General features: G+C 46.1%; 2 protein-coding genes across 4 annotated transcripts in view; one reads left to right on the top strand and one right to left on the bottom strand.

Annotated features, from left to right (window-relative positions):
* The window catches only part of LOC119953911, a 46,186-nt gene that overhangs the window by 139 nt on the left and 19,718 nt on the right, over nt 1-26,329 (top strand). Inside the window, exon 1 of one of the 2 annotated variants that reach the window (XM_038778579.1) lies at nt 24,369-24,493. The exons of the other annotated variant lie outside the window; for it this stretch is intronic. The gene's annotated coding sequence lies outside the window, so the exon portion shown is untranslated. Of the gene's footprint in view, nt 1-24,368; nt 24,494-26,329 lie in introns of those variants that run through there. 2 annotated transcript variants of the gene reach the window in all.
* Nucleotides 1,392-24,610, bottom strand: pnpo (pyridoxamine 5'-phosphate oxidase). Of its 2 annotated transcripts, XM_038778581.1 has the most exons (8): nt 24,371-24,609; nt 20,667-20,791; nt 16,253-16,352; nt 14,178-14,231; nt 10,133-10,261; nt 4,595-4,665; nt 2,760-3,104; nt 1,392-2,440 (listed from the first exon to the last, which is right to left on the bottom strand). In XM_038778581.1, the coding sequence occupies exons 1-7, from the start codon at nt 24,560-24,562 to the stop codon at nt 2,939-2,941; spliced, it is 837 nt and encodes a 278-aa protein (XP_038634509.1). In that variant the 5' UTR covers nt 24,563-24,609; the 3' UTR covers nt 1,392-2,440; nt 2,760-2,938. The 2 variants fall into 2 exon arrangements, with proteins under 2 accessions (XP_038634509.1, XP_038634510.1); XM_038778582.1 differs by lacking the exon at nt 14,178-14,231 and having other exon boundaries at nt 24,371-24,610.

Raw genomic sequence — 26,329 nt, 5'->3', positions numbered from 1 at the left:
ACGTGAAATGCATTGAGCTGTTTCTGAATGACAGGATGAGGGACTGTCTAAAAGCAAGCATAAAAGTATAATTCTACAATATCACAACCACATAAGCTATGGAATTAAGAGGGGACATTTTATCACAACACCCAGCCACAACTAAAAGCAAAATGCTGGAAATACTTTGCAGATCTGGCAGCGTCTGTGAAGAGTGGAAGAGTTCATAATTCAGGTCAATTACCTTTCAGCAGCCTGTTTTCTCTGCCTGGGCAATTCCAGAATTTTCTGATTTCATTTCACAATATTCAGCCTCTCTGTTTACTGACATGAGTTTTTTTATTTTTTCAAGAAGTGGGCATCACTGGCAAGGGCAGTGTTTATTGATGAACCCGAGATGCCCGTGTCCTTTAGAGGTTCATTAAGGAGGACATGTAGGTCAGATCAGCCAAGGACAGCAGATTGCCTTCCTTTTGAACATAAGTGATGGGTTTTTAACAATAAACGACAGCTACATGGTCACTTTTACTGAGATCAGCTCTTTAGTTCAAGATGTTTGTGAAACTAAATTCAAATTCTGAAACTGGTGGGATTTGAACTGTTCCCAGGACGGTGATTCGTAAACTGGTGTCCGTGGATACTTTCCAGGGGATCCATGAAACAACATGAAATTAATGAGTAGGTTCTACTTTACAGGTGAATAACCACGCAGGGGCCTGTGGTCAGGCCTGGGATTTCACCCTGCCACCACGTAGCCACTCAGGAGCCCCCTCCACTGCTTAAACATCCTTCATGGAGTGTAAACCCCTTTATCGGACTGATTTATAACATTGACTGATGGATCACTCAGTCATCATGATTCTCACAAACCTTTTGCCGATTTCCCTAGAGAAACTAATTTTTAAAAATATGTCACCCTTTAAATAGAAAAAAAAAATCCAACCTTAAGTGAATAGAGAAGAAACCAGGGACCACAATGCTCAGGATATTGGAACAGACCATCACACAGCGAGGGCGAGGCCTATAGGTACATATAGCTTATGGGACAGAATTAATGAGGTGTTGCAGGGCAGCATCACCTCCCCGCTCCTACTTGCAACAGTTAGATTAACCCTCCAATCCCCAACAACAAGTATAGTCCAAGTAGTAAGTGACTCTGCACCCAAATGGTTATTTTTCAGGTAGCAAACCGAGGCAGCAAGTACAACAGAGGGTCCAGTATATATTCAAATTCAAACATGTCTTCAATGTCCACACTTCAGGCATGAGCAGGGGAAGGCTGTGAATGGATCGTGAGCTCGGAACCCTGGCCAACACTTTCCTTCTCTGACTTACTGTTGCTACCTTAGCTTTGTCACTTTCCTGGTAGATTCATCACATGGCCTTCTACTGCCATCCATTCCACCCCCCCCCCCCCGACCCCTACCCCCCACACAGTCCCACCATTGATCAACCAACATGTCAATCCTCATAGTGCCTTCCTCCCCAAGCCAATCAGAAAGCAACTAGATCCTTTATTATCCAATTAGATGATTCTTGACTGTTGACATTATTTGTCCAGGAGATTCACTTTTAATTCCTGGAGGCTCCTGAACAATCCTGGATGCCTGGCAATCCTACTGTGAAAGGCATTGAGGTTAAATGTGGAATAGTTGGCCCAGATCAAATCTACAGGCACAGTCTCTATTTCTCCACACGTAAACCAGCCATCAATCAAACTCTGGCTTGTAAGAAAATGTAACTATCCCCATTCCTCCCTACCCACTCTGCCCCAATCACCAAAAAGACCCACCCACCCAAACATAAAGGTTGTTGGGGGTTAAAGATTTAGGCAAATACTGAAGAGAAGAGAAGTCAAATGTGTTGGGGAACCATTGGCCTGGTCTCGCCCATAAGGATATCCTTGTACCTCTCCTATGTTAATCACTCCACCTTTACCAGCCATGTCTTCAGTTGCCAAGGCCCTAACCTCAGGAATCCGTCCCTAAAGCTCTTCATTTCTCAACCACTTTCTACTCCTTTGAAATGCTCTTTAAAACCTGACTTTTTTTAAAATGTGGCTTGGTGTCAAATCTTTGGCTCGTTACTCGCCTGAGGATGTTTTTACTACGATGAAGTTTGATATATAAATGCAAGTTATTGTTGGACCATTGCAGTTTCCACATTGATTGTGTCCAATAACCGAATAAGAAGTTAATGCTCAGCATATCCTGAATTATCAACCTTAATGGATGGGCCCTCTGGTGTCCTCCACAGTCGATAATGTAAATTGGAGAATAATAGAGACTTGAGATACCACAGCAACGGAGAAAGTGAAGTTAATCTTTCTCAGAGAACGCTTGCTTTCTGTCCGGCAGGAAGAGTATGTAGCCTGGGGTGCGTTTGCCAAAAATCTGATGCTGCACCCTTGGGCTGGGGACTAACTGATGTACAATGGCCAAGGTATGAAGATTAAAAAAGGGCCTCACGGTAGCATGGTGGTTAGCATCAATGCTTCACAGCTCCAGGGTCCCAGGTTCGATTCCCGGCTGGGTCACTGTCTGTGTGGAGTCTGCACATCCTCCCCGTGTGTGCGTGGGTTTCCTCCGGGTGCTCCGGTTTCCTCCCACAGTCCAAAGATGTGCGGGTTAGGTGGATTGGCCATGCTAAATTGCCCGTAGTGTAAGGTTAATGGGGGGGATTGTTGGGTTACGGGTATGTGGGTTTAAGTAGGGTGATCATTGCTCGGCACAACATCGAGGGCCGAAGGGCCTGTTCTGTGCTGTACTGTTCTATGTTCTAGGTGTTTGCAAGAAATAGGGTGGATTGGAAAGTCTGTTCCTGTTGTGTCATCTTTGATTTCGAACAACAATCTGATGTGAAATGCGTCAGTGCTTGAAGAATTTGGAAGAGAAATCCATTATTCTCTGATTGGAATGAGGAATGATTTGAAGACTGAATTCCAAAGTTGTGGCAGTTGTCAGGGTGATAGTCTTTTAAACACCCAATCACCATCAGCCTTGTGAATCATGGAAGCGTCTGGAACTTTCCCTTCCTTCAAACGCTGGAACAGGATTCGGTCGTGCAGGCGATTAGTCTGTCCTTGCCAAAACTCAATGGTGTTGGGTTCCAGTAGATATCCTCCCCTGCAAAAACATCAGCACAGACAGAATTACAAGGAATACAGCGCAGAAAGAGGCCATTTGGTCCATCTGGTTTGTCAGCATCTGGTTATTCTCCATATGAGCCTCCTCCCATCCTCTCACCCCATCACCATGTTACCCTGTTCCCTTCTACCTCATGTACATGTCTAACTTCCCCTTAAATGTATCTCTAATTTGCCACAACTATCAGTGACTATTCTACATACGCACATGAATGTATGCAAATATACGCACACTAATGCATGCAAATATATGCAAACAAACATATGCAAATATATACAAGAATGATCCCTGGAATGAAGAGCTTGTTGGATGAAGAACGGTTGAGGACTCTGGGTCTGTACTTGATGGAGTTTAGAAGGATGAGGGGATCTTATTGAAACCTACAAGATACTGCGAGGCCTGGATAGAGTGGACATGGAGAGGATGTTTCCACTAGTAGGAAAAACTAGAAGTAGAGGACACAATCTCAGACTAAAGGGATGATCCTTTAAAACAGAGATGAGAGGGCGGCATGTGGCGCAGTGGATAGCACTGGGACTGCGGCACTGAGGACTGGGTTCGAATCCCGGCCCTGGGTCACTGTCTGTGAGGAGTTTGCACATTCTCCCCGTGTCTGCGTGGGTTTCACCCTCACAACCCAAAGATGTGCAGGTTAGGTGGATTGGCCACGTTAAATTGCCCCTTAATTGGAAAAAATGAATTCGATATTCTAAATTTAAAAAAAAACAGAGATGAGGAATTTCTTCAGCCAGAGGGTGGTGAATCTGTGGAACTCTTTTGCCGCTGGAGGCTGTGGAGGCCGAATCATTGAGTGTCTTTAAGACAGATATAGATAGGTTCTTGATTAATAAGGGGATCAGGGGTTATGGGGAGAAGGCAGGAGAATGGGAATGAGAAAAATATCAGCCATGATTGAATGGCAGAGCAGACTCGATGGGCTGAATGGCCTAATTCTGCTCCTATGTCTTATGGCACGCAAATATATGCACACGGATGTATGCAAATATATGCACACTAATGCATGCGAGTATATGCACACTAATGCATGCAATTATATTATTATTATATGTACACAAATGTATGGAAATATATGTGCACTGATGCATGCAAATATATTGGCACTAATGTATGCAAATATATGCACACTAATGCACGCAAATATGTGCACACGCATGTGTACAACAAATACTGCTTGACGGGTAGAGGTCAAAGTTAGGGTCTTGAATCTTCCTGTCGCTCTAATGTAGTATCACAGAATTGATTCTATGCCAAATAGATTAAAGATGGTAGGTTGCCTCGTCTACGTGGGAAATAGTGAAGCGGTTGGGCTTTTACTAAAATAACCAAATTCTCAGTTTTGCTGTAGTAGGTTTTGAACTCAGATTTACCAGTCCAGTAACACGATCGCTACATGGATCATAACCTCAGAAGTAATATTGTTGCCCAGTCATCGTTTGGCTGCCACTCACCAGTACTCAGGCAATGGCACCTCCCTCTCTTTGTAGAGGTCCTCGAGCTGTGCATTTTTCTTCCTTAGAAACTGAAAAGAGGAGAGTATTTAAATAGATGTCACACTGGGGGAATCATAAATGTCTCAAGTACTGTTTTCTGTTCCTGCAACTACTCCTCAGGAAGGATGCTGGGATAAAAGCAAATTACTACGGATGCTGGAATCTGAAACAGAAAATACTGGACAATTTCAGCAGGTCTGACAGCGTCTGTGGAGAGAGAAGGGAGCGAACGTTTCGAGTCTGGGTGACTCTTTGTCAAAGCTGGAGAGAAAGCTGGGCAGCACGGTAGCATTGTGGGTAGCACAATCGCTTCACAGCTCCAGGGTCCCAGGTTCGATTCCGGCTTGGGTCACTGTCTGTGCGGAGTCTGCACATCCTCCCCGTGTGTGCGTGGGTTTCCTCCGGGTGCTCCGGTTTCCTCCCACAGTCCAAAGATGTGCAGGTTAGGTGGATTGGCCATGCTAAATTGCCCTTAGTGTCCAAAATTGCCCTTAGTGTTGGGTGGGGTTACTGAGTTATGGGGAAAGGGTGGAGGTGTTAACCTTGGGTAGGGTGCTCTTTCCAGGAGCCGGTGCAGACTCGATGGGCCGAATGGCCTCCTTCTGCACTGTAAATTCTATGTAATCTATGTAAACTGGAAATGGGGTCACATTTATACTATTGTGGGGGGACGTGGAGCGGTAGGGCTAGATAGGGGCCAGCGATAGGTGGAGGCAGACAAAGAGTCAGGGACAGAAAGACAGGGAATGTGAATGGCGGTGATCGAGGCTAAGAAGCGAGCCGATAGTTGCACATAATGAGATTCAAATGTGTGAATGGCAGAACAAAGGTAAGCAGTGTGTGAAAGGGCCACTAGGAAAAGGGAACAGATGGCCCAAGTGAGGTGGGGTGAGGGGAAGGGAGGACAATGGTGAAGGAAAAACAAATCGATGGAAGAAATTAAAATAAATTGACGGAAATCAAAATGGGGTGAAGGTGGAGGAGAGTTCACAGCCTGAAGTTGTTGAGCTTAATGTTCAGTCCGGAAGGCTGTAACGTGTCTAATCGGAAGATGAGGTGCTGTTCCTCCAGTTTGTGCTGGGCTTCACTGGAACATTGCAGCAGGCCAAGGACGGACATGTGGACATGAGAGCAGGAGGGTGAGTTGGCATGGCAGCGACAGGAAGGTCTGGGTCCTGCTTACTGACGGACCGGAGGTGTTCTGCAAAGTGGTCACCCAGTCTGCGTTTACTCTCTCCAATGTGGAGTAGACCGAATTGAGAGCAGCGAATGCAATAGACCAGATTGGAGGAGGTGCACATGAAGCGCTGCCTAACTTGAAAAGAGGGTTTAGGTTCCTGAGATGCTGAGCAGGGAGGAGGTAAAGGGGCAAGTGTTACACTTTCTCCGATTGCATGGGAAGGTGCCGTGGGAAGAGGGTGATGGAGGAGTGGACCAGGGTATCCTGGAGGGAACGGTCCCTGTGGAATGCTGACAGGGGGAGTGAGGGGAAGATGTGTTTGTTGGTGGCATCACGCTGGAGTTGGCAGAACTGGCCGAGGATGATTCTTTGAATGAGGAGGCTGCTGGGGTGAAAAGTGAGGACTTGGAGTATTCTCCTACAAGGAGAGATTGCGGATAGATTTATATTCTGTGGAGTTTAGAAGAATGAGAGGTGACCTCATTGTGTAGCCACTGTAGCCACCTAAAATGGACACTGGGCTAACAAGATGGAGAATCGCTAAGACTGCAGGGAAAAAGCAGTTTAGCCAAGGCAGCAGTCTGCAAAGACTCATTAGCATTTTGCAAGCAGCAAAACTAGTTTCTGGCCAGGTGGAAGATCTCAAACCAAAGGTGATAATAGCAAAACGCTTTGCATACTAATGAGGCAGTCCAGATCTAGGCACACACAATGGCAACATTTGGGTTTGAATAAGATACTTTAAGTGGATGTCCAGACAGAGCGGCACCAGAAGTATCCACTATAGAAACCGCCCCCGCCATCAAGAAAGACCCTCACATTGGAGGAATTCAAAAGATATCGATTGGGAGTGATCCAATCGATACCTGAAGGTAAAGCCCGCCCCGGAAAGGCACGGACATTGGGGACCCCTATAAAAGATAGACCCGCACCCATGGTCCTGTCTGTTGTTTCGTGCTCCGGCTTTGACCAAGAACTCCAACCTGTATCCTGACTCCAGCCGTTGAGCACCAGCCGCCGAACCGTAAGTGCCAATACGACGCTCGCTACGCGAACCAGGCCCTCTAGACCCCCAGTGACCAGCACACTCTCTGAAGGTTGCAGACCAAGATCGGAACGAAGGCCTCGCTCCCTGACCTTGCCTGTTCCTGTTTAGTTAAGTATTCTGATCGCTTAGTTTAGTCATAGCTTAGTCCCTTAGCGTGTGCATGCGTATTTATTATAATTGTATAATAAATATTGATCGTTTGGAACTTACTAATCGGCGTATCGTTTTATTACTTTGAACCTGACCTTGGAATATTTGTGAGGTGTCTATACGGCATCTGGCGACTCCTGAGCTGAAAATACATACATAGAGCCTAGTAGTGTTAAGCACACGGCCTTTAAACGGAGGCGTGTTAATACACTCCAATAAACGCGTTTTACACCCATAGTAAAACGTGCAACAATTGAAACCCACAAGATTTTGAGAGGGCTGAGAGGCTGTTTCCCCCTTGCTTGGGAATTGTAAGGGTCCTTCTGTTTATTCCCTTATTTTCCCCTTTCTTTTATTTTGGCCATTACATTTTTGGTCCACGGATGATTTATGGACATCCAGCTTTAAGGCAAGCAGCCTGTATCTTTATTTCAAGCAGGAGGAATGGAAAAGGCGGTGCTGGTTTCAACACAAGCAGCAGACTTGCCGGCTCCAAAGGGAGAGCTGGGTTGGGACTCAATTTGATTGTTTTGACTGGTGGCAATGAATTTGTCCAAAGGCTGTGCTCTGCCCTTTAATACGTGGTGCTTCGATATTATTACACTTTTCAGAGTCCTGAGGTTTCAGTTTTAATTCTGCAAGCATGGTGAAAGGATCCACTTAACTCTATCCAAAAAACACATTTTGCACATTCTCCTCGTGTCTGCATGGGTCTCACCCCCCACAACTCAATGATGTGCAGGGTAGGTGAATTGGCCACGCCAAACTGGGTACTCTAAATTTATTTTTTTAAACTCTCTCCAGAAAGATCCAGCTAACTCTCTCTGAAATGCTACTGTGTGAGGGCTTGCTCTCTCGCTTTCTCTCTCTCTCTCTATCCAGAAAGCCCGCATGTGGGTGATGTATTCTTGGACCTACAGAGGCCTGAAGCCGAACCTCAAACTGAATGCAAAGTTTGAACTGAAAAAAGTGCCTCTCCAGTAAAGGTTGTGAGTAAAGCATTTCTAAATTACAGAAATACCTGAATGAATGAACCTACAGAGAAGATCATTCCAGGCAGCAAACCAAAGACTTTAATCTGCAAGCTTGCTGTGAAGAAAAGTGTGCTAAAACCATCAACTGAAACAAAGACTTTTTCTTCCAATTATGATTTTTACCCCTTTCCACCCCTCTGTGTTTGTCTGTCTTGTGTGTGTGTGAAGACGGTTGAAGCACGTTAAGATGGGTAGTAGGTATTAGCTTGTCATTAACTAGTTGTTAATGACAATTCATGATAATTGTTGGTATAAATAAACAGTAATTGTGTTTATTTTTACAAACCTGGTAGACTGTAATTATTGGGCAGCCAAGGGTAAAGACTTTGGTATTTTTATAAGAATTATTGGTTAATTCATTTGTGGTGTGAGTCCGGGGCACAGGGGATGGAATTGACCGCACGCTAGCCCAGGGGGTCTTAACAGGGTTCTAAGAGGTCGGCTATTTGGGACTGAGATGAGGAGAAATTTCTTTACTCAAAAAGTTGTAATTCTTTGGAATTCTCTTTCATGGAGAGCTGTGAATGTTGAGTTGCCCACTATATTCACAATATTGATCAACATATTTTTGGATACTCAGGTAATTCTGGAATACAGGAATGTTGTGGGAAGATGCAGCTGTGGTAGAAGATCAGCCACAATCTTGTTGAATGGCAGAGCTGTGTTGAAATGGCCAACTCCTGTTTCCTATGTGAGATTATGTTCACCTTGGTGGGGGAGCAGAGCAGATTCATCAAAATAAGACTGGGGCTAAAACAGTAAAATCCTAAAGACAGGCCGTATAGACTATCCCCTTGAATGTTGAAGAAAAGGGAAAATCCTATTGAGGTATTTAAGATGATTAAAAGGTTCGATAGTGTAGGACAAGTGGGCGTAACCTAAAATTAGAGCCTGTTGAGGGTTGATGCCTGGAGACACGTCTCTGAGGTGGCACGGTGGCACAGGGGTTAGCATGTCTGCCTCACAGCGCCAGGGACCCAGGCGGCAGGGTGGCACAGGGGTTAGCACAGCTGCCTCACCACTCCACAGTCCCGGGTTCAATTCCGACCTTGCGTGACTGTGTGGAGTTTGCATGTTCTCTCCGTGTCTGCGTGGGTTTCCTCCGGGTGCTCCGGTTTCCTCCCACAGTCCAAAGATGTGCAGGTTAGGTGGATTGGCCATGATAAATTGCCCTTAGCGCCCAAAAGGTTACAGGGGTAGGGTGGGGGAGTGGGTCGAGGTGGGGCGCTTTTTCGGAAAGTTGATGCAGACTCGATTGGCTGAATGGTCTCCTTCTGCACTGTAGGGATTCTATGATAAAGAGAAGAGGAAATTTGGCACTTCCTCCTGCAAGTGAAATGCTGAGGCTAGGAGGGCGGTCAATATAAAATTGCACAACTGAGATTGACAGATTTTGTTACACAAGGTTATTAAAAGTTACCGATCTATGATTGGTAAATGGAGTGAAGATTCAGATCAGCCGTGAACAAATGAATGGTAGAACATCCTCTTATTGTGAGTGAGTGATGGGGAACTATAATTAAATGTAGTGAATGACTTACTGAAATTTATAGAACGTTTAATCATTAACCTCACATTCCCTTTGCACAAGTATAAAATGTCTCCATAGCAACACAACATTCAGATGCTGAAAATGTCAAGATGCAAGGGGGTAGGGCGGGATACGTGAAATGTTTCTGTGCAATAACTGTGGTCACTGATTGACATTGAGAAGTGGAGATTGCTGATGAATACCTGGGGATGGGTCAGGAGGTCATCAGGGGCTAAAGAGAAGTAATTCACATGTTACCAACCTGCTGGTGCTGCTATGGAAGGTGAGGTGGGGAGCAACAGGTAAAGTGCAGTGCAGCAGACCCAGGTCGAATAGTTGATTAGTAAGAGTGATTGCATACTCTGGCGTTTTGCCCACCATTTCCTTCGGGCATCAGGGAGTGTTCATACAGAACTTCAAGCCAGAAAATCAATTGGATAGCTCGAGTTTATGATGGAATAAAGCTAGGGGAGGGATTGCTTTTTGACCATGTTCTGGGCTGCTTTCTGTTACGCACTCCACAATCGAAGCTAACATGGTTTTGTGCACGTACCTCTCGGTCAGGGATCACTGTACTCTGACGGCTGACCACAGCACCAATCTGGCTACTCTTGGGCCGGGAATGGAAATACTCCTCAGAATCCTTCTCCGGTAACTTGGTCACATGGCCTTCGATGCGTACCTGAGGAGAGAGAGCGTTCGTGATCAGTTTCCCTACTCCAATTGACTTACCAGCTATGGTGACTGCAACGTGATCAATGTACTTACACACTGAGTAAATAAAAACAGAAAATGCTGGAAATACTCAGTAATCTGGCAGCAGAAACTGAGATCATGTTTCAGGTATTTATCAGAACTGCCCCACAGAATGCTGCAATTGACTGGTTGGTGATCAAGGCCACGAATCATGGCTTTAAAAAAAATAAATTTAGAGTACCCAATTATTTTTTTCCAATAAAGGGGCAATTTAGCGGTGCCAATCCACCTATCACAACATTATTTTGGGTTGCAGGGGCGAGACCCACGCAGACGCGGGGAGAATGTACAAACTCCACACGGACGGTAACCCGGGGCCGGGATCAAATCTGACACCTCGGCGCCTTGAGACTGTTTTGGTTTGCTCTTGACGTAGCATAAGCTGCTTCCTTGATGTGCACTCTCACAAAGGAAGGTTCAGACGTGGAGATAGCTTTAACACGTTTATTAAACTGTTAACAATTCTCCTACTTGGAATCGACTCTCCTGTTAATCCTGCTATAGCTACTCAGACTATCTAACCAGTCTGCTACAATCCACGTGGTGGGTGTGATGTGTTTCAATCAACCCTGTGTACTCACTAAGTGTCTCCACTGGAAAGAGGAAGATCATGTGTGCTGTGTCCTTATATATGGGTTAGTGTAATGCCCTCCTGTGGTAGTGTCACAGGTAGTGTGTATCTTGAATGCCCATTGATTGTGTCCTATCTTACTGGCCTATCGGTTGATTGTCTGTGTGTCATGTCTCTCGTGCTCCCTCTAGTGTCTATGTAGTCTACATGTATTTACATTAACCCCTTGTGTATTTACAGTGATGCATACAGTGAGGCAACTCAAAACTGATGAAGCTTTGGAGGAATATCGGGAAAGTAGGATGAATCTCAAATGCGCAATAAAGAGGGCTAAAAGGGGTCATGGAATATCTTTGGCTAACAGGGTTAAGGAAAATCCCAAAGCATTTTATTCGTATGTAAGGAGCAAGAGGGTAACTAGAGAAAGGATTGGCCCACTTAAAGACAAAAGAGGGAATTTATGCGTGGACTCAGAGGAAATGGGTGAGATTCTTAATGAGTACTTTGCATCGGTATTCACAAAGGAGAGGGACAAGACGGATGTTGAGGCTAGGGATGGATGTTTAAATACTCTCGGTCAAGTTGTCATACGGAAGGGGGAAATTTTGGGTATTCTAAAAGACATTAAGGTGGACAAGTCCCCAGGACCGGATGGGATATATCCCAGGTTACTGAGGGAAGCAAGGGTCGAAATAGCTGGGGCCTTAACAGATATCTTTGCAGCATCCTTGAGCACGGGTGAGGTCCCGGAGGACTGGAGAATTGCTAATGTTGTCCCTTTGTTTAAGAAGGGTAGCAGGGATAATCCAGGGAATTATAGACCTGTGAGCTTGACGTCAGTGGTAGGCAAACTGGTGGAGAAGATACTGAGGGATAGGATCTATTCACATCTGGAAGAAAATAGACTTATCAGTGATAGGCAGCATGGTTTTGTGCAGGGAAGGTCATGTCTTACAAACCTAATAGAATTCTTTGAGGAAGTGACAAAGTTAATTGATGAGGGAAGGGCTGTAGATGTCGTATACATGGACTTTAGTAAGGCGTTTGATAAGGTTTCCCATGGCAGGTTGATGGAAAAAGTGAAGTTGTATGGGGTTCAGGGTGTACTAGCTAGATGGATAAAGAACTGGCTGGGCAACAGGAGACAGAGTAGTGGTGGGAGTGTCTCAAAATGGAGAAGGGTGACTAGTGGTGTTCCACAGGGATCCGTGCTCGGACCACTGTTGTTTGTGATCTACATAAATGACGTGGAGGAAGGTATAGGTGGTCTGATTAGCAAGTTTGTAGATGATACTAAGATTGGTGGAGTTGCAGATAGCGAGGAGGACTGTCAGAGAATACAACAAAATATAGATAGATGGGAGAGTTGGGCAGAGAAATGGCAGATGGAGTTCAATCCAGGCAAATGCGAGGTGATGCATTTTGGAAGATCAAATTCAAGAGCGGACTATATGGTCAATGGAAGGGTCTTGGGGAATATTGATGTGCAGAGAGATCTGGGAGTGCAGGTCCATTGTACCCTGAAGGTGGCAACGCAGGTTGATAGAGTGGTCAAGAAGGCATACAGCATGCTTGCCTTCATCGGACGGGGTATTGAGTACAAGAGTTGGCAGGTCATGTTACAGTTGTATAGGACTTTGGTTCGGCCACATTTGGAATACTGCGTGCAGTTCTGGTCGCCACATTACCAGAAGGATGTGGATGCCTTGGAGAGGGTGCAGAGGAGGTTCACCAGGATGTTGCCTGGTATGGAGGGTGCTAGCTATGAAGAAAGGTTGAGTAGATTAGGATTGTTTTCGTTGGAAAGACGGAGGTTGAGGGGGGACCTGATTGAGGTCTACAAAATAATGAGAGGTATGGACAGGGTGGATAGCAACAAGCTTTTCCCAAGAGTGGGGGTGTCAGTTACAAGGGGTCACGATTTCAAGGTGAGAGGGGGAAAGTTTAAGGGAGATGTGCGTGGAAAGTTTTTTACGCAGAGGGTGGTGGGTGCCTGGAATGCTTTACCAGCGGAGGTGGTAGAGGCGGGCACAATAGCATCATTTAAGAGGCATCTAGACAGGTACATGAATGGGCGGGGAACAGAGGGAAGTAGACCTTGGAAAATAGGAGACAGGTTTAGATAAAGGATCTGGATCGGCGCAGGCTGGGAGGGCCGAAGGGCCTGTTCCTGTGCTGTAATTTTCTTTGTTCTTTGTTCATATCATCACAGAGGCAGCTGTCGAATCATGGCTGATCAGTTATTTTTCCTCCTCTAAAACAGTGTGACAGTTGTAGTGCCTCCTGCGAGTGTAATTAGGTATGCTGTCAGTATTGGCTCAGTGGGAAGCATTCTCGCCGAACGTGAAAACCTCCTGGGTACATAATCCAGACCGACCAGCGACATCGAGCCGGTGTGTCCGAGGGTCTCAGCAGCTTGACCAACAAGATCGTGTGCAGTTCAGAGGGAGTGCAGCACTGTCAGTTAACTTTCACATAAAATGTTAATCCAAGGCCCAGTGTGCCCTATCAGGTGCCTGGAAAAGATAAGGTGATATTTCCGGAGGAGGAGGGGTGATTCCCTGGAATCCTACAGTCAATATTTATTCCTCAACCAACAGTGACCATTACAGTCCCTTGTACTTCATTAACTGCAATAACCTGAGAATATGGCAGACGTTATGGGCTGGATTCTCCGGTCCGTCCGCCGCGGGTTTCTCGGTAGCGTAGTCGCTGGTGGCGGGATTCTCTACTTCCTATTGAAGCCGCACCACGCTGCCGGGAATTTCGGGGGCGGAGGTGCGCTACCAGCAGCAAAATTCCGGACCACATAACTGCAAAGAGATTCTATCGGGCAGAGTTGGGAAGAGTTACGTAAAAACAGAAAATGCTGGAAATACTCAGCAAATCCGGCAGCATCTGTGGCGGGAAGCAGAGTTAACATTTCAGCTCACAGACCGTTCCTCGGAATTAAACTTGGGAGCGAAAAGTAAAGCACCTTAAAAAATATGAGAAAAAGGGCAGCACGGTGGCCTAGTGGTTAGCACAACCGCCTCACGGCGCTGAGGTCCCAGGTTCGATCCCGGCTCTGGGTCACTGTCCGTGTGGAGTTTGCACATTCTCCCCGTGTCTGTGTGGGTTTCACCCCCACAACCCAAAGATGTGCAGGGTAGGTGGATTGGCCACGCTAAATTGCCCCTTAATTGGAAAAAATAATTGGGTAATCTAAATTTAAAAAAATAAATAAATTTATAAAATAAAAAAATGAGAAAATATGTAAATAAAGACGTACTTGCCTATTCAGAGCCTCCCAGTAAAACACAATTGCTGCGACTGGATTAGTCTCCTGGAGAATAATAGAAATATCAACATGTGTAGTCCAACCCTTAACTCATAACCAACAGACACTGGTGATCAAAATATCTAACATTATAATAAGGATGTTACGAGCAGAGGGGAGGTGCCATTTTCCTGCCTTGCATATTGTTTCTGTTCAAGTAATCATCTAATTCCCTCTTGAAGCCTCAATTTGGGGACAGTGGTTAGCACTGCTGCCTCACAGTGCCACGGACCTGGGTTCAATTCCAGCCTCGGGTGAATGAATGTCTGTGTGGAGTTTTCACGCTCACCCCATGTCTCCATGGGTTCCCCCCGGCTGCTCCGGTTTCCTCCCACATTCCAAAGATGTGCAGGTTAGGCAGACTGGCCATGCTAAATGGCCCTTAGTGTCCAGGGTTGTGCAGGTAAGGTAGGGTTATGGAGTTGCTGGGATAGGGTGGGATTCTGGTTCGGTTCAGACGCAATGGGCCAAATGGCCTCCTTCTGCACTGTGTAAAAAAAGTTTCTCATGTCACATCTGCTTCTTTTGTAAATCATCTTAAACCCGTGCCATACCATTTTCGATTCATTTACAAGTGACCACTGTATGGAACTTGTTAAATCCTTGACTGTTCCTGTTTTTGAAAAAAAATTCTTCTCTTGAAACATTACAGATTTTTGGTTTAGAATCAAAGTTTTGACGCAGTGCCTCCCCTCACGCTGCTATTTACTGATCAGGAAGGTCCCTTTGATTCAGGATGCTCTGTGGCATAGCCGGTGATACCATTCTGATGGACTTGGTTGGCAACGAATCAGCTCCATTGCAATCCCGGGGCTAAGTAGATCCTCGATATGGATTAGTGGGTTTGTTTCTTTAAAAAAAAAAGTTTTTTTTTCCAAGGGGCAATTTAGCGCGGCCAATTCACCTACCCTGCACATCTTTGGGTTGTGGGGGCGAAACCCACGCAGACACGGGGAGAATGTGCAAACTAGCGGGTTTGTTTCTGAAATGATCTTCTGTGTGATTGTCTGTTTTTGGTTTCAGCTTTGTTTGGAGCTGCAGAGCTAAGCAGAATACTTTTGAATCTTTCCCAGAAGGGGTGAAATTCTCACTCAAATCTTCAGGTAAACAGAGCAGTTAGTGAGCAGTCAAAGCCTGAAGATAGAGCTGGGGAAGGGGATCTATCCAGATTCCTCTCCCCTTAAAGGTACCAGACCACTAGAATACCTCGCAAAAACGGTTGCTCTGATACTCTGCTTAACGGAGACAAGCCATTGGTGAGTCTGCTGAAGCTGACCACATATCAGAAACTGAGTAGACCTGGAGTGCACCTTCCGAGGATACGGCTCAGGTCAACACAAGTTAAACTGGAGGGGATTCCACAGCCTGAGAATCAGGACTGAGTGGACCAGCTTAAAGATCCAAACCAACTGACGTTTCAACATCTCGCATTCTAAAGACTCCACCGCCTACAAAGACCTCAACCCCAGCAGTGATGATCCTCAAATCACTCATACCCTTTTAATCCCTGTTATTGTTGAAACCTTTCCTTCTCCCACCGTACGTCTGTCTTGTGTGTGTCTGGGTGGAGGGTGGGACGGGGTTTTGGGGATAGTTAGACTAGTAGACCATTGTTCCATTATTACCATTACATGCTCATCTCTTACTCTTGTTACAAATAAACTGTTTTTAAAAATGTTTTACTTATAAATCTGGTGCCTGCAATTCATTGGTGTAGTCAAGGGTTAATGAATTTAGGAAAATAGGCAAAATATTGGTTCATTCACTTATGTTGGGACTCTGGGGTCTGTAGGGCTGTAATTGACTGCGCCCTGGCCCAGGGTGTCGTAACATTATTGTTTGACATTTTTGTTTATTGTCATTATTGTAACATATGTCATAATATTATGTATTTTCTTTATTCCCTTTTCTTCCCATGTACTTAATGATCTGTTGAGCTGCTCGCAGAAAAATACTTTTCACTGTACCTCGGTACACGTGACAATAAACCAATCCAATCCAAACCAATTCAATCCAACACTACTCACCAGCTCCCTCCCCTTCCTGCTCTCATAGTTGGTGTAGAATTTGAACCCCTCGGGTCCAAACCCTTTCAGAAGCAACATTCGAGCAGAGGGTCTTCCATCCCTAAAAAAGATGGAAAAAAATGTGAAGCTGATACAACTACAACCTGCTTTTAAGTACAATCAGTTAGAAAATAATTCATCTTATTTTCTTCTTCCCAACACTCCCAATCCTCACCCACTAATTTCCTCCTTCCTTTCTTCAATTGGTTCCCTTGCCATCAGCTGCCCTCTGATACTACCAGCGGACCATTTTCCATTTCTAAGTCTACATAACAAATGACAGTAGGATATTGGACTGTGGTAGGCAGCAGAGTCAGGTTCTAACTTGAGCCATTCAGATTAGGAAGGTACCAGGTTTGATTTCCAGTCTTTGCTGATTGAGCAGATCTCTCTCAGGCTTGTGGGTGTTATTTTTTTTAATTTATTTTTTTTAATTTAGAGTTCCCAATTAATCTTTTCCAATTAAGGGACAATTTAGCGTGGCCAATCTACCTAGCCTGCACATCTTTGGGTTGTGGGGGCGAAACCCACGCAAACACAGGGAGAATGTGCAAACTCCACACGGACAGTGACCCAGAGCCGGGATCGAACCTGGGACCTCGGCGCCGTGAGGCAGTAGGGCTAACCACTGTGCCACCGTGCTGCCCTGGCTTGTGGGTGTTATGTTGCAATCCTGGGATAGGGTGGTGGAAACTTTGCTGGAATTCCCATTCCTAACCAGAATCCCTGGTAGATGGTCAAGTCAGTGGACATTAGGTGAGGGTACGACATGACTGTGATACTGTACACATTGTGGTTGAATAGGCTGCTAGTCTAGGTTCATTTAGGATGAATAGTCACTTGAATGTGGAATCAGAGGGGTAGCAGGCGCTGAATTATTCCAACCCAGGAAGTGAACATATTCAGGTACGAAGGTGCTAAAATCAGCATAAGGATTTATCAAACTGCAGGAATAGAAACATAGAAAATCGGTGCAGGAATAGGCCATTCAGCCCCTCGAGCCTGCACCACCAGTCAATATGATCATGGCTGATCATGCAAATTCAGTATCCCACTCCCACTTTCTCTCCACACCCCTTGATCCCTTTAGCCACAAGGGCACGTCCAGCTCCCTCTTGAATATATCCAACAATCCGGCCCCAACAGCTTTCTATGGTAGAGAATTCCACAAGTTCACAACTCTCTGAGAGAAGAAGTTCTACCTCATCTCAGTCCTGAATGGCTTCCCCCTTATTCTTAGGCTGTGAGCCCTAGTTCTGGACATCCCCAACATCAGGAACATTCTTCCCACATCCAGCCTGTCCAGGCCCATCAGGATTTTATATGTTTCTATGAGATCCCACCTCATTCTTCTAAACTCCAGTGAGTACAAGCCCAGTCGATCCAGCCTTTCCTCATATGTCAGTCCTGCCATCCCGGGAATTAGTCTGGTGAACCTTCGCTGGACACCCTGAATAGCAGGAATGTCCTTCCTCAAACTAGGAGACCAAAACTGCCACAATACTCAAGCTGTGGCCTCACCAAGACCCTGTATAACTGCAGCAAGACACCCCTACTCCTATACTCAAATCCTCTCGCTGTGAAGGCCAGCATGCCATTAGCTTCCCTCACCGCCTGCTGTATCTGCATGCCAACCTTCAGTGACTGTTCCACCATGACACCCAGATCTCGTTACACTTTCCCTTTTCCTAAACTGCCACCATTCAGATAATAATCTGCCTTCTTGTTTTTGCCACAAAGTGGTAACCTCACATTTACCCACATTATATTGCATTTGCCAAGTATTTGCCCACTCAGCCAGCCTGTCCGTCACCCTGCAGCCTCTTTGCATCCTCCTCACAGCACACACAGCCGCCCAGCTTAGTGCTGTCTGCAATTTGGAGACATTGTATGCAATTTCTTCATCCAAATCTTTAATGTATATTGTGAACAGCCGGGGTCCCAGCACTGAACCCTGCGTACCCCACTAGTCACAGCCAGCCACTCTGAAAAGGACCCGTTTATTCCCACTCTCTGCTTCCTGTCTGCCAACCAGTTCTTTTTTAAAAAATATAAATTTAGAGTACCCAATTCATTTTTTTTCCAATTAAGGGGCAATTTAGCGTGTTCAATCCACCTATCCTGCACATCCTTGGGTTGTGGGGGCGAAACCCATGCAAACACGGGGAGAATGTGCAAACTCCACATGGACAGTGACCCAGAGCCGGGATCGAACCTGGGACCTCTGCGCCGTGAGGCTGCAAGGCTAACCCACTGTGCCACCGTGCTGCCCTTGCCAACCAGTTCTTTATCCACGTCAATACATTACCTCGAATACCATGAGCTTTAATTTTGCTCACTAATCTCTTGTTGTGGGACCTTGTCAAAAGCCTTTTGAAAGTCCAGATACACAACATCCACTGGTTCACCCTTGTCCACTCTACTGGTCACATTCTCAAAAAATTCCAGAAGATTTGTCAAGCATGATTTCCCTTTAGTGAATCCTTGCTGACTTGGACTGATCCTGCCTCCATTTTCCAAATGCTCAGTTATTTAATCCTTAATAATTGACACCAGCATTTTCCCCACCACCGATGTCAGGCAAACCGGTTTATAATTCCCCATTTTCCTTCACCCTCCTTTTTTAAAAAGTGGGGTTACATTAGCTACCCCCCAATCTATTGGAACTCTTCCATAGTCTATAGAATCTGGAAAATAATCACCAATACATCCACTATTTCTAGGGGCACTTCCTTAAGTACTCTGGGACGCAGAACATAATAATAATCATCATCATCATCGCTTATTGTCACAAATAGGCTTCAATTAAGTTACTGTGAAAAGCCCCTAGTCGCCACATTCCGGCACCTGTTCGGGGAGGCCGGTACGGGAATTGAACCGTGCTGCTGGCATTGTTCTGTATCACAAGCCAGCTGTTAGCCCACTGTGCTAAACCAGCCCCTGAGGACTTATCGGATTTTAATCCCAACAATTTCATCAACACAATTTCCTGACTAATAAGAATTTCCTTCAGATCCTCCTCCATGCTGACCCTCTGACCCCGAGTATTTCCAGAAGGTTATTTGCGTCCTCCTTAGTGAAGTCATATCCAAAGTATTTGTTCAACTGCTCTGCCATCTCTTTGTTGCCCATTATGAATTCACCTGATTCGAACTGTAAGGGACCTACATTTGTCTTCACCGGTCTTTTTCTCTTCACATAGCTATAGCAGATTTTGCAGTCAGTTTTTATTTTTTCTGCAAGCTTACTCTCGTATTTTATTTTCCTCTTCCGAATTAAACCCATTGTCCTCCTCTGCTGAATTTTAAATTTCTCCCAGTCCTCAGGAGTGCTGCTTGTTCTGGCCAATTTATATGCCTTCTGTTTGGCTTTAACACTATCCCTGATTTCCCTTGTTAGCCATGGCTGAGCCACCTTCCCCGTGTGCCAGACAGGGATGTACAATGGTTGAAGTTCATCCGTGTGTTCTTTAAATGTCTGCCATTACATCAAATGTTGAAAACAGAAACAGTTCAGGTATATGCTGGTGTTTACGCTGTACATGAGCATCCTCCCACTTCATCTCACTCCACCATCATATTCTTCTCTACCTTTCTCCCTCATATATTTATCCAGCTTCCCCTAAAATGCGTCTATGTGGTTCGCCTGAGTCACAGTCTCACCACTTTCTGGGTAAAGAGGTTTTTCTGAATTCCGGATTCGATTTATTTGTGATTTTCTTACACTGATGCCCCCCCCTACTTTTTGTCTCTCCCACAAGTGGAAACATCTCTACATCCGGCCTATCAAACTATTTCATTATTTTAAAAGTCTTTATCAGGTGTTGAAAAGAACTGCAGTCGAAGCAGATTTTTCTGATAGTTAAAGGCTCTCAGTTCTGCTATCATCTTTGTAAATTGTTTTTACACCTCCTCCAGAGCCCTGAACCTTTTTATAATATGGAGACCAGAATTGTACACAATAAGTGTGATCTGACCAAGTTTCCATTGAATTTTAAAGTTACTTCTACAACACAGCAAACAGACTGGTCATTCTGACTGGTTTATATTGGTGTTTATATTGTGTATGCGCCTCCTCCAACTCTAATTAAATCTTCCTGCCTTGGTCTGTATCCCAAATTTCCTCTCTTAGGAATGGACCCCATTACTGCATAGGTATAAAATTCCTCACTGGCCCATACTTAACAAAGGTGTTAATCTAGTTTAATAGAATGTCAGAGAGAAGACTATCATGGCAATACTGTCACAGCACCCTAAAGTCCACAGATAGGGTGGGAAAACCCATGTAATCTGAAAAGATAACTGCTTTGGGCATTTCGGCAAACATTTGGAAAAACTCCCTTAGTTTTAGCCAAGAGATTGGCAAGAGTGGTTACTTGGTGCAGGTGGAAAGGCACATAGCATTAGCTTCTTGGATAGATGGGCATTTCGTGGCCGCTTCAAACCAGTCAGCAAATTGCTTGATGGGGTCCAGAGAAATGAGCTGGTTTTCTTCAAAAGCCTGGGGAAAAGAGAGAGAGAAATATAAATACACACACCAAGGAATGGCAGAATGGCAACTGGATCCATGTGTATATTTTTACAAGTTTATTTAGCCCTAAGCTATGGGTGACCTTGGAGACCTTGCCCATCCCCAATCAACCTGAGAAGGTGGTGATGAAGCTGCTTCTATGTGTTGTGATGTTTGGTCTCTCAGGAATGAAGGGATATGGAGAGTGGGCCGGAGAATGGAGTTTTAAATAATAATAATAATCTTTATTAGTGTCACAAGTAGGCTTACATTATCACTGCAATGATGTTACTGTGAAAATCCCCGAGTCGCCACATTCCGGCGCCTGTTCAGGTACACGGAGGGAAAATTCAGAATGTCCAATTCAACTAACAGCGCGTCTTACAGGACTTGTGGGAGGAAACCGGAGCACCCGGAGGAAACCCACGCAGACTGGGGGAGAACGTGCATCTAGTGAGCCAAGCAGGAATCGAACCCGGATCCCTGGTGCTGTGAAGCAACAGTGCTAACCACTGTGCTACCGTGCCACCCCCTTTGAAGTCTGAGATCAGCCAGGATGGTGTTGAAGGGCAGAGCAGCCTTGATGGGCCGAATGGTCTATTCCTGCTCCAGTTTCTTATGTTCTAACAGCACTATCCTTTGCGTGATGTAAAGATGTGCTTCCTAACATTGCCCCTGGTGGTATGCCTCTTTGATCTGGGTTGAAACGTACCTACCTGTATTTGAATTGTGTGAGGGCCTTCTCCACTTTGCCAATCCTATACATTAGCAGCTTCTGCTTCAGCACAGATATCAGATAAAGAACTGGCTTCTTGCTAAAGAGTGTGTGAGTACTGGTATACGTTGTATTAAGACCATGTGAGGTAAAATGGGTAGAATTATAGAAAAGTAGCAAATTTCTAAAAGAAATCTCAAAATTTAACTCGGCGATTATAAAGCCTGATCTGGAGCAGAGTGTCACTAAGTCCACAATCTGTGACTGTGTATTTGCTGCGGTTTAGCAGGCAGTGACCCCACTAGTAAATCAAAAGACTGTGAGTTCAAGTCCCACTCCAAAGATTTGAACATAAAATCTACTCTGATCTTTGTAGTGCCAGCATTATAATGCTGCCTTTTTGATGGGAGAGTAAACTGAGAGACCTTAACTCCTTACTTCAGCCCACCTGTTGCTGAAACTCTCAAACATTCCTTTGTAAGCTTCAGACTTGACTATTCCAATACTCTCCTGGCTCATCCCCAACTGCCAGAAATTTCAGCCCATCCAAAACTCTTGCTGCTCTCCAAACGCACGAAAAGTCCTGTTATAATTTCTGCAGTACAGGAGGAGGCCATTCGGCCCATCAAGTCTACACTCACCCTCTGAAATAACACCACTCCCTTACCTATCCCCATAACCCCAGTGCATTGATCATGGCCAATCCCCCCCTAGCCTATATATCTTTGGACTGTGGGGGTGAAACTGGAGCATCCGGAGGAAACCCACGCAGACATGGGGAGAACTTGCAGACGCCATACAGTCACTCAAGACTGGTACTGAACGGGCAGCACGGTGGCGCGGTGGGTTAGCCCTGCAGCCTCACGGTGCCGAGGTCCCAGGTTCAATCCCGGCTCTGGGTCACTGTCCGTGTGGAGTTTGCACATTCTCCCCGTGTTTGTGTGGGTTTCGCCCCCACAACCCAAAGATGTGCAGGTTAGGTGGGTTGGCCACGTTAAATTGCCCCTTAATTGGGAAAAAAAATGGTTAATTGGGTACACTAAATTTATTTTAAAAAAGACTGGTACTGAACCCAGCTCTCTGGTGCTAAAATGCAGTAGTGCTAGCCACTGTGCCGCCCTAGCATCTATTACCTATCATACCTGCTTGCTGACATTCATTGGCTCTTGATTTGGAAATTCCCTTCAACACCTTCCATGGGCTCACCACTCTTTATCTCTGCAATCTCCTCCATTCCTCAGAGATGTGTGTGTGACTCCAGTTCTGGTCTATTGTGCTTTCCCCATTTCCATTCTCTCTCTGTCATTGGTAGCCGACTGCCTGTCGCTCCCTCCCTAAACCACTCACCTCCTTCAAAATAATCCGGAAAATGTATACTTTTGATCAAGCATTTGGGTCACTCGCCGTGCTACACTGGCTCAGCGGCCCAAGATCGCACATCCAGACATAGGAACAGCTTCTATCCCTCAGCTACAAGACGCCTCAATGACTCCCCCCTCGGACTGATCTGTTCCCTGTAAGAACACTGGGCGAGATTCTCCGCAAATGCGGAGAGTCGTAAAGGCTGCCGTGAAACTGGCCGTGTTTCATGGCAGCTTCACGCCCGTTCCCGGGACCCGATTCTCCCCCCCACCTCAATCGGGGCTAGGAGCGGGACCCCGGGAATCACGGCCTTAACGACGTCATCACGCCATTGACGGAACCCGCGCATGCGCGGTTCCGCATCTCTCCACCGCCGCCCGACAAGATGTGGCGGCTTGATCTTGTCGGGCGGCGGAGGGGAAATCGTGCGTCCCTTTTGGACGCAGGTCCGACGATCGGTGGGCACCGATCGCGGGCCTGTCCCCTCCCGAGCACAACGGTGGTGCTCCCGCCCCAAACGGGCCTCTGGATGCCCCAAACGGGCATCCAGCGCCCGTTTGTACAACGGCAGCGAGCAGGTGTGTTTGCCGCCATGAAAAAACGGGCGTAAAGGCCCGGCCGCTCGGCCGCGGAGAATCACCGCTCGCCGTAAAAAACGGCGAGCGGCGATTCGTGACATGGGTCGGGCAATGGGGGGGGGGGGGGGAGAATAGCGGGAGGGTGCAAATAATGTCGGGAGGCCCTCCCGCTATTCTCCCAACCGGCATGGGCAGCGGAGAATCGTGCCCACTATTCATAACACCTGTGCTGCTCTTGTTTGGCCTTGTTCCTCACTGTAACCTATCACCATATGTTGATGCACCACTGTCAATGTACTGTTTTGTCTACTATGTACGTACTGTGTACATTCCCTTGGCCGCAGAAAAATACTTTTCGCTGTACTTCGGTAGGTGACAATAAATATCAATCAATCAAGGCGCTGTATAAACGCAGGTTTTGTTTGGGAGGGATAGGACGATCTGTAAACGAGGGCAAGGATTCGGGAAGCAAGACAGAGGGATGAAAATAATACACAAACTGAATGTTATTCCAAGGACTCTGTCGGAGGGACAGTGGAGACCGGAGCGAGTTATCGCTCCCCCTCCCAAACCAAAAACAAATCAACATTGCAAGCGTTTATTCAATCGCAGACATTACCCCCATTTTAACACAGCAAATATGTCATCACATTCTGCATTGTTTCTGATTTGCAAAGGAAACTGGGGCCCGCTTTCCAGAGTGTGCAGGTCAACCACGTTTCCATGGGGAGGCGCTTTATGTTCTTTTAAATTGGTGAAACAGGATATTAAATGGCTGAAATTATGTTCTATGTTGAAGGACTGGCAGAGGAGGATGCCTCACGCTCCTCTGTTGCTGGCGGATACATTTGGCTGAATGGATACATTGCGGTGGGGGAATGGTTACAGGCCGGACTGTTACATTTCGCTACTCACTTCCTGGTCGCATTTGTAACTCTTCCTCATGGCGGCTACCGCAAGGCTGGGGTCGGGGGAGTAGGAAGAGGACATGTTGCCGGCCCTGGGAGGTGGGAAGCCGCCGTTCTTACCGACCCACGGGTGAGTGGCGCGTCTGAGGAAACTGACGGTGAAACTGACCTTCCGGGTGTCAGTTAGACGCGGCCACATCGCAGCCTGGGGTGGGGGTGTGTGTGTGTGTGTCACTGCTCACACTTCAGTGTGAATCCTCTTGTATCAAATAGTTTCCCATGCACTTAGACCAAACACGCTGTTAAATCGTCTATGACATTTCAGACTTGGTCAATCAGCGTTTAGAACACTTGTATTTATTAATCTGTGAATGGGAGCTGGTTGGCTGTGTTAGATACCCGGTATAGATGATCGGTGAACATCAATAAACGAGAATATTATGATTTATGCAACTTGGATTATAGCATTCTCAGACATTTCAGTTTGAGCAAGTTTCAGGGATGGCTGCACGTTTGAACAATCAAAGGGGGGTCAGAAATCAGCAAAACCTTCAGATCAGGGGCAGCACGGTGGCACAGTGGGTGAGCATTGTTGCCACACTGAATGGAGGAAGGAGACTCGAAGGGCCGAATGGCCTACTTCTGCTCCAGGTCTTCTGGACTTCAGATTTGTAGGTATCCCAGTACTTATTTAAAACAGGTGGTGAGCGAGATTCAAAATGTTATAAGGGGTCTGCAGCTTATCAAATCTTTTAAAAATAATATTTTTATTCAAGTTTTCAACATTTTAATACTTTTACAACACACAAACCCAACGCCACCCACCCCCCAAACGGCACCCCCTTACCCTTTGACAACAACCAGATCCCCAACATTTCGTAAAACAGACAAGCCCCATCTCTGGTGGAACCCCTCATTCCACCCCTCAGAATAAATCTCACCTTCTCCAAATACAGCAACTCCATTAGATCCCCCCAGCCACGCCGAGGCACAGGGGGGAGAATATGACCTCCACCCCAACACAACCCACCTTCGAGCAATCAACAAGGCGAAAGCTAAAACATCTGCCTCCGCTCCCATCTGCAGCTCCGGCCTCCAGGGGACCTGAAAGTTATGGCAACTCCCCATCTGTGCCAGTCAGGGCAATATTGCTACAGAAATGGCAAGACTTACAGACATTTTAAAATAAGAAAGCTTTCCTGCATAAAGCCTGCAACAAAATGGCTGGAAGCAGCCAGACAGAGATATACACATCACAAGATCATCCCAGAGAGGAACAAAGGGGACAATGGGCCAGGGCAGGGCCAACAGAGAAATGATGCCAGGTACGTGGATGGCTCAGAGTGAGCTGAGGAAGACAATGACTATGGAAATGAGTTTCTGCCCAAACCAGACAGAAACCTATTCCACTAATGGCAAACCAATTCAATCTGTCCCAGTATTTCTCTCCCCCCCCCCCCCCCCCCCCCCCCCCCCCCCCCACAGTGGGAGGAGCTAGCCTGCTCCATTGAAACATGTTTGGTTAAAGATACAGGACACAGACAAGAGAGAGAACAAGGGGCAACACAGGTGGAGAAGGTAGTCAAGAAGGCATACGGCATGCTTGCCTTCATTGGCCGGGGCATTGAGTATAAGAATTGGCAAGTCATGTTGCAGTCGTATAGAACCTTAGTTAGGCCACACTTGGAGCATTGTGTTCAATTCTGGTCGCCACACTACCAGAAGGATGTGGAGGCTTTAGAGAGGGTGCAGAAGAGATTTACCAGGATGTTGCCTGGTATGGAGGGCATTAGCTATGAGGAGAGGTTAAATAAACTTGGTTTGTTCTCACTGGAACGACGGAGGTGGAGGGGCGACCTGATAGAGGTCTACAAAATTATGAGGGGCATAGACAGAGACAGTGGATAGTCAGAGGCTTTTCCCCAGGGTAGAGGGGTCAATTACTAGGGGGCATAGGTTTAAGGTG

The sequence above is a fragment of the Scyliorhinus canicula genome, chromosome 19 (genome assembly GCF_902713615.1).
Source record: "Scyliorhinus canicula chromosome 19, sScyCan1.1, whole genome shotgun sequence".
NCBI classification, from domain to species: Eukaryota; Metazoa; Chordata; class Chondrichthyes; order Carcharhiniformes; family Scyliorhinidae; genus Scyliorhinus; species Scyliorhinus canicula.
The sequence above is the reverse complement of the archived record's forward strand: the minus strand, read 5'-3'. Positions and strand labels throughout refer to the sequence as shown.

What these genes read in the sequence shown, in the direction of transcription:
- pnpo (XM_038778581.1), bottom strand. Translation starts at nt 24,562, where the DNA reads ATGTGGCCGCGTCTAACTGACACCCGGAAGGTCAGTTTCACCGTCAGT. An exon ending in TGCCTTTCCACCTGCACCAA is followed by an intron (nt 16,353 to 20,666) that starts GTAACCACTCTT and finishes CATCTTTTTTAG; the next exon opens with GGATGGAAGACCCTCTGCTC. An exon ending in GGGAGGCTCTGAATAGGCAA is followed by an intron (nt 10,262 to 14,177) that starts GTACGTCTTTAT and finishes CTCTCTCCTCAG; the next exon opens with GTACGCATCGAAGGCCATGT.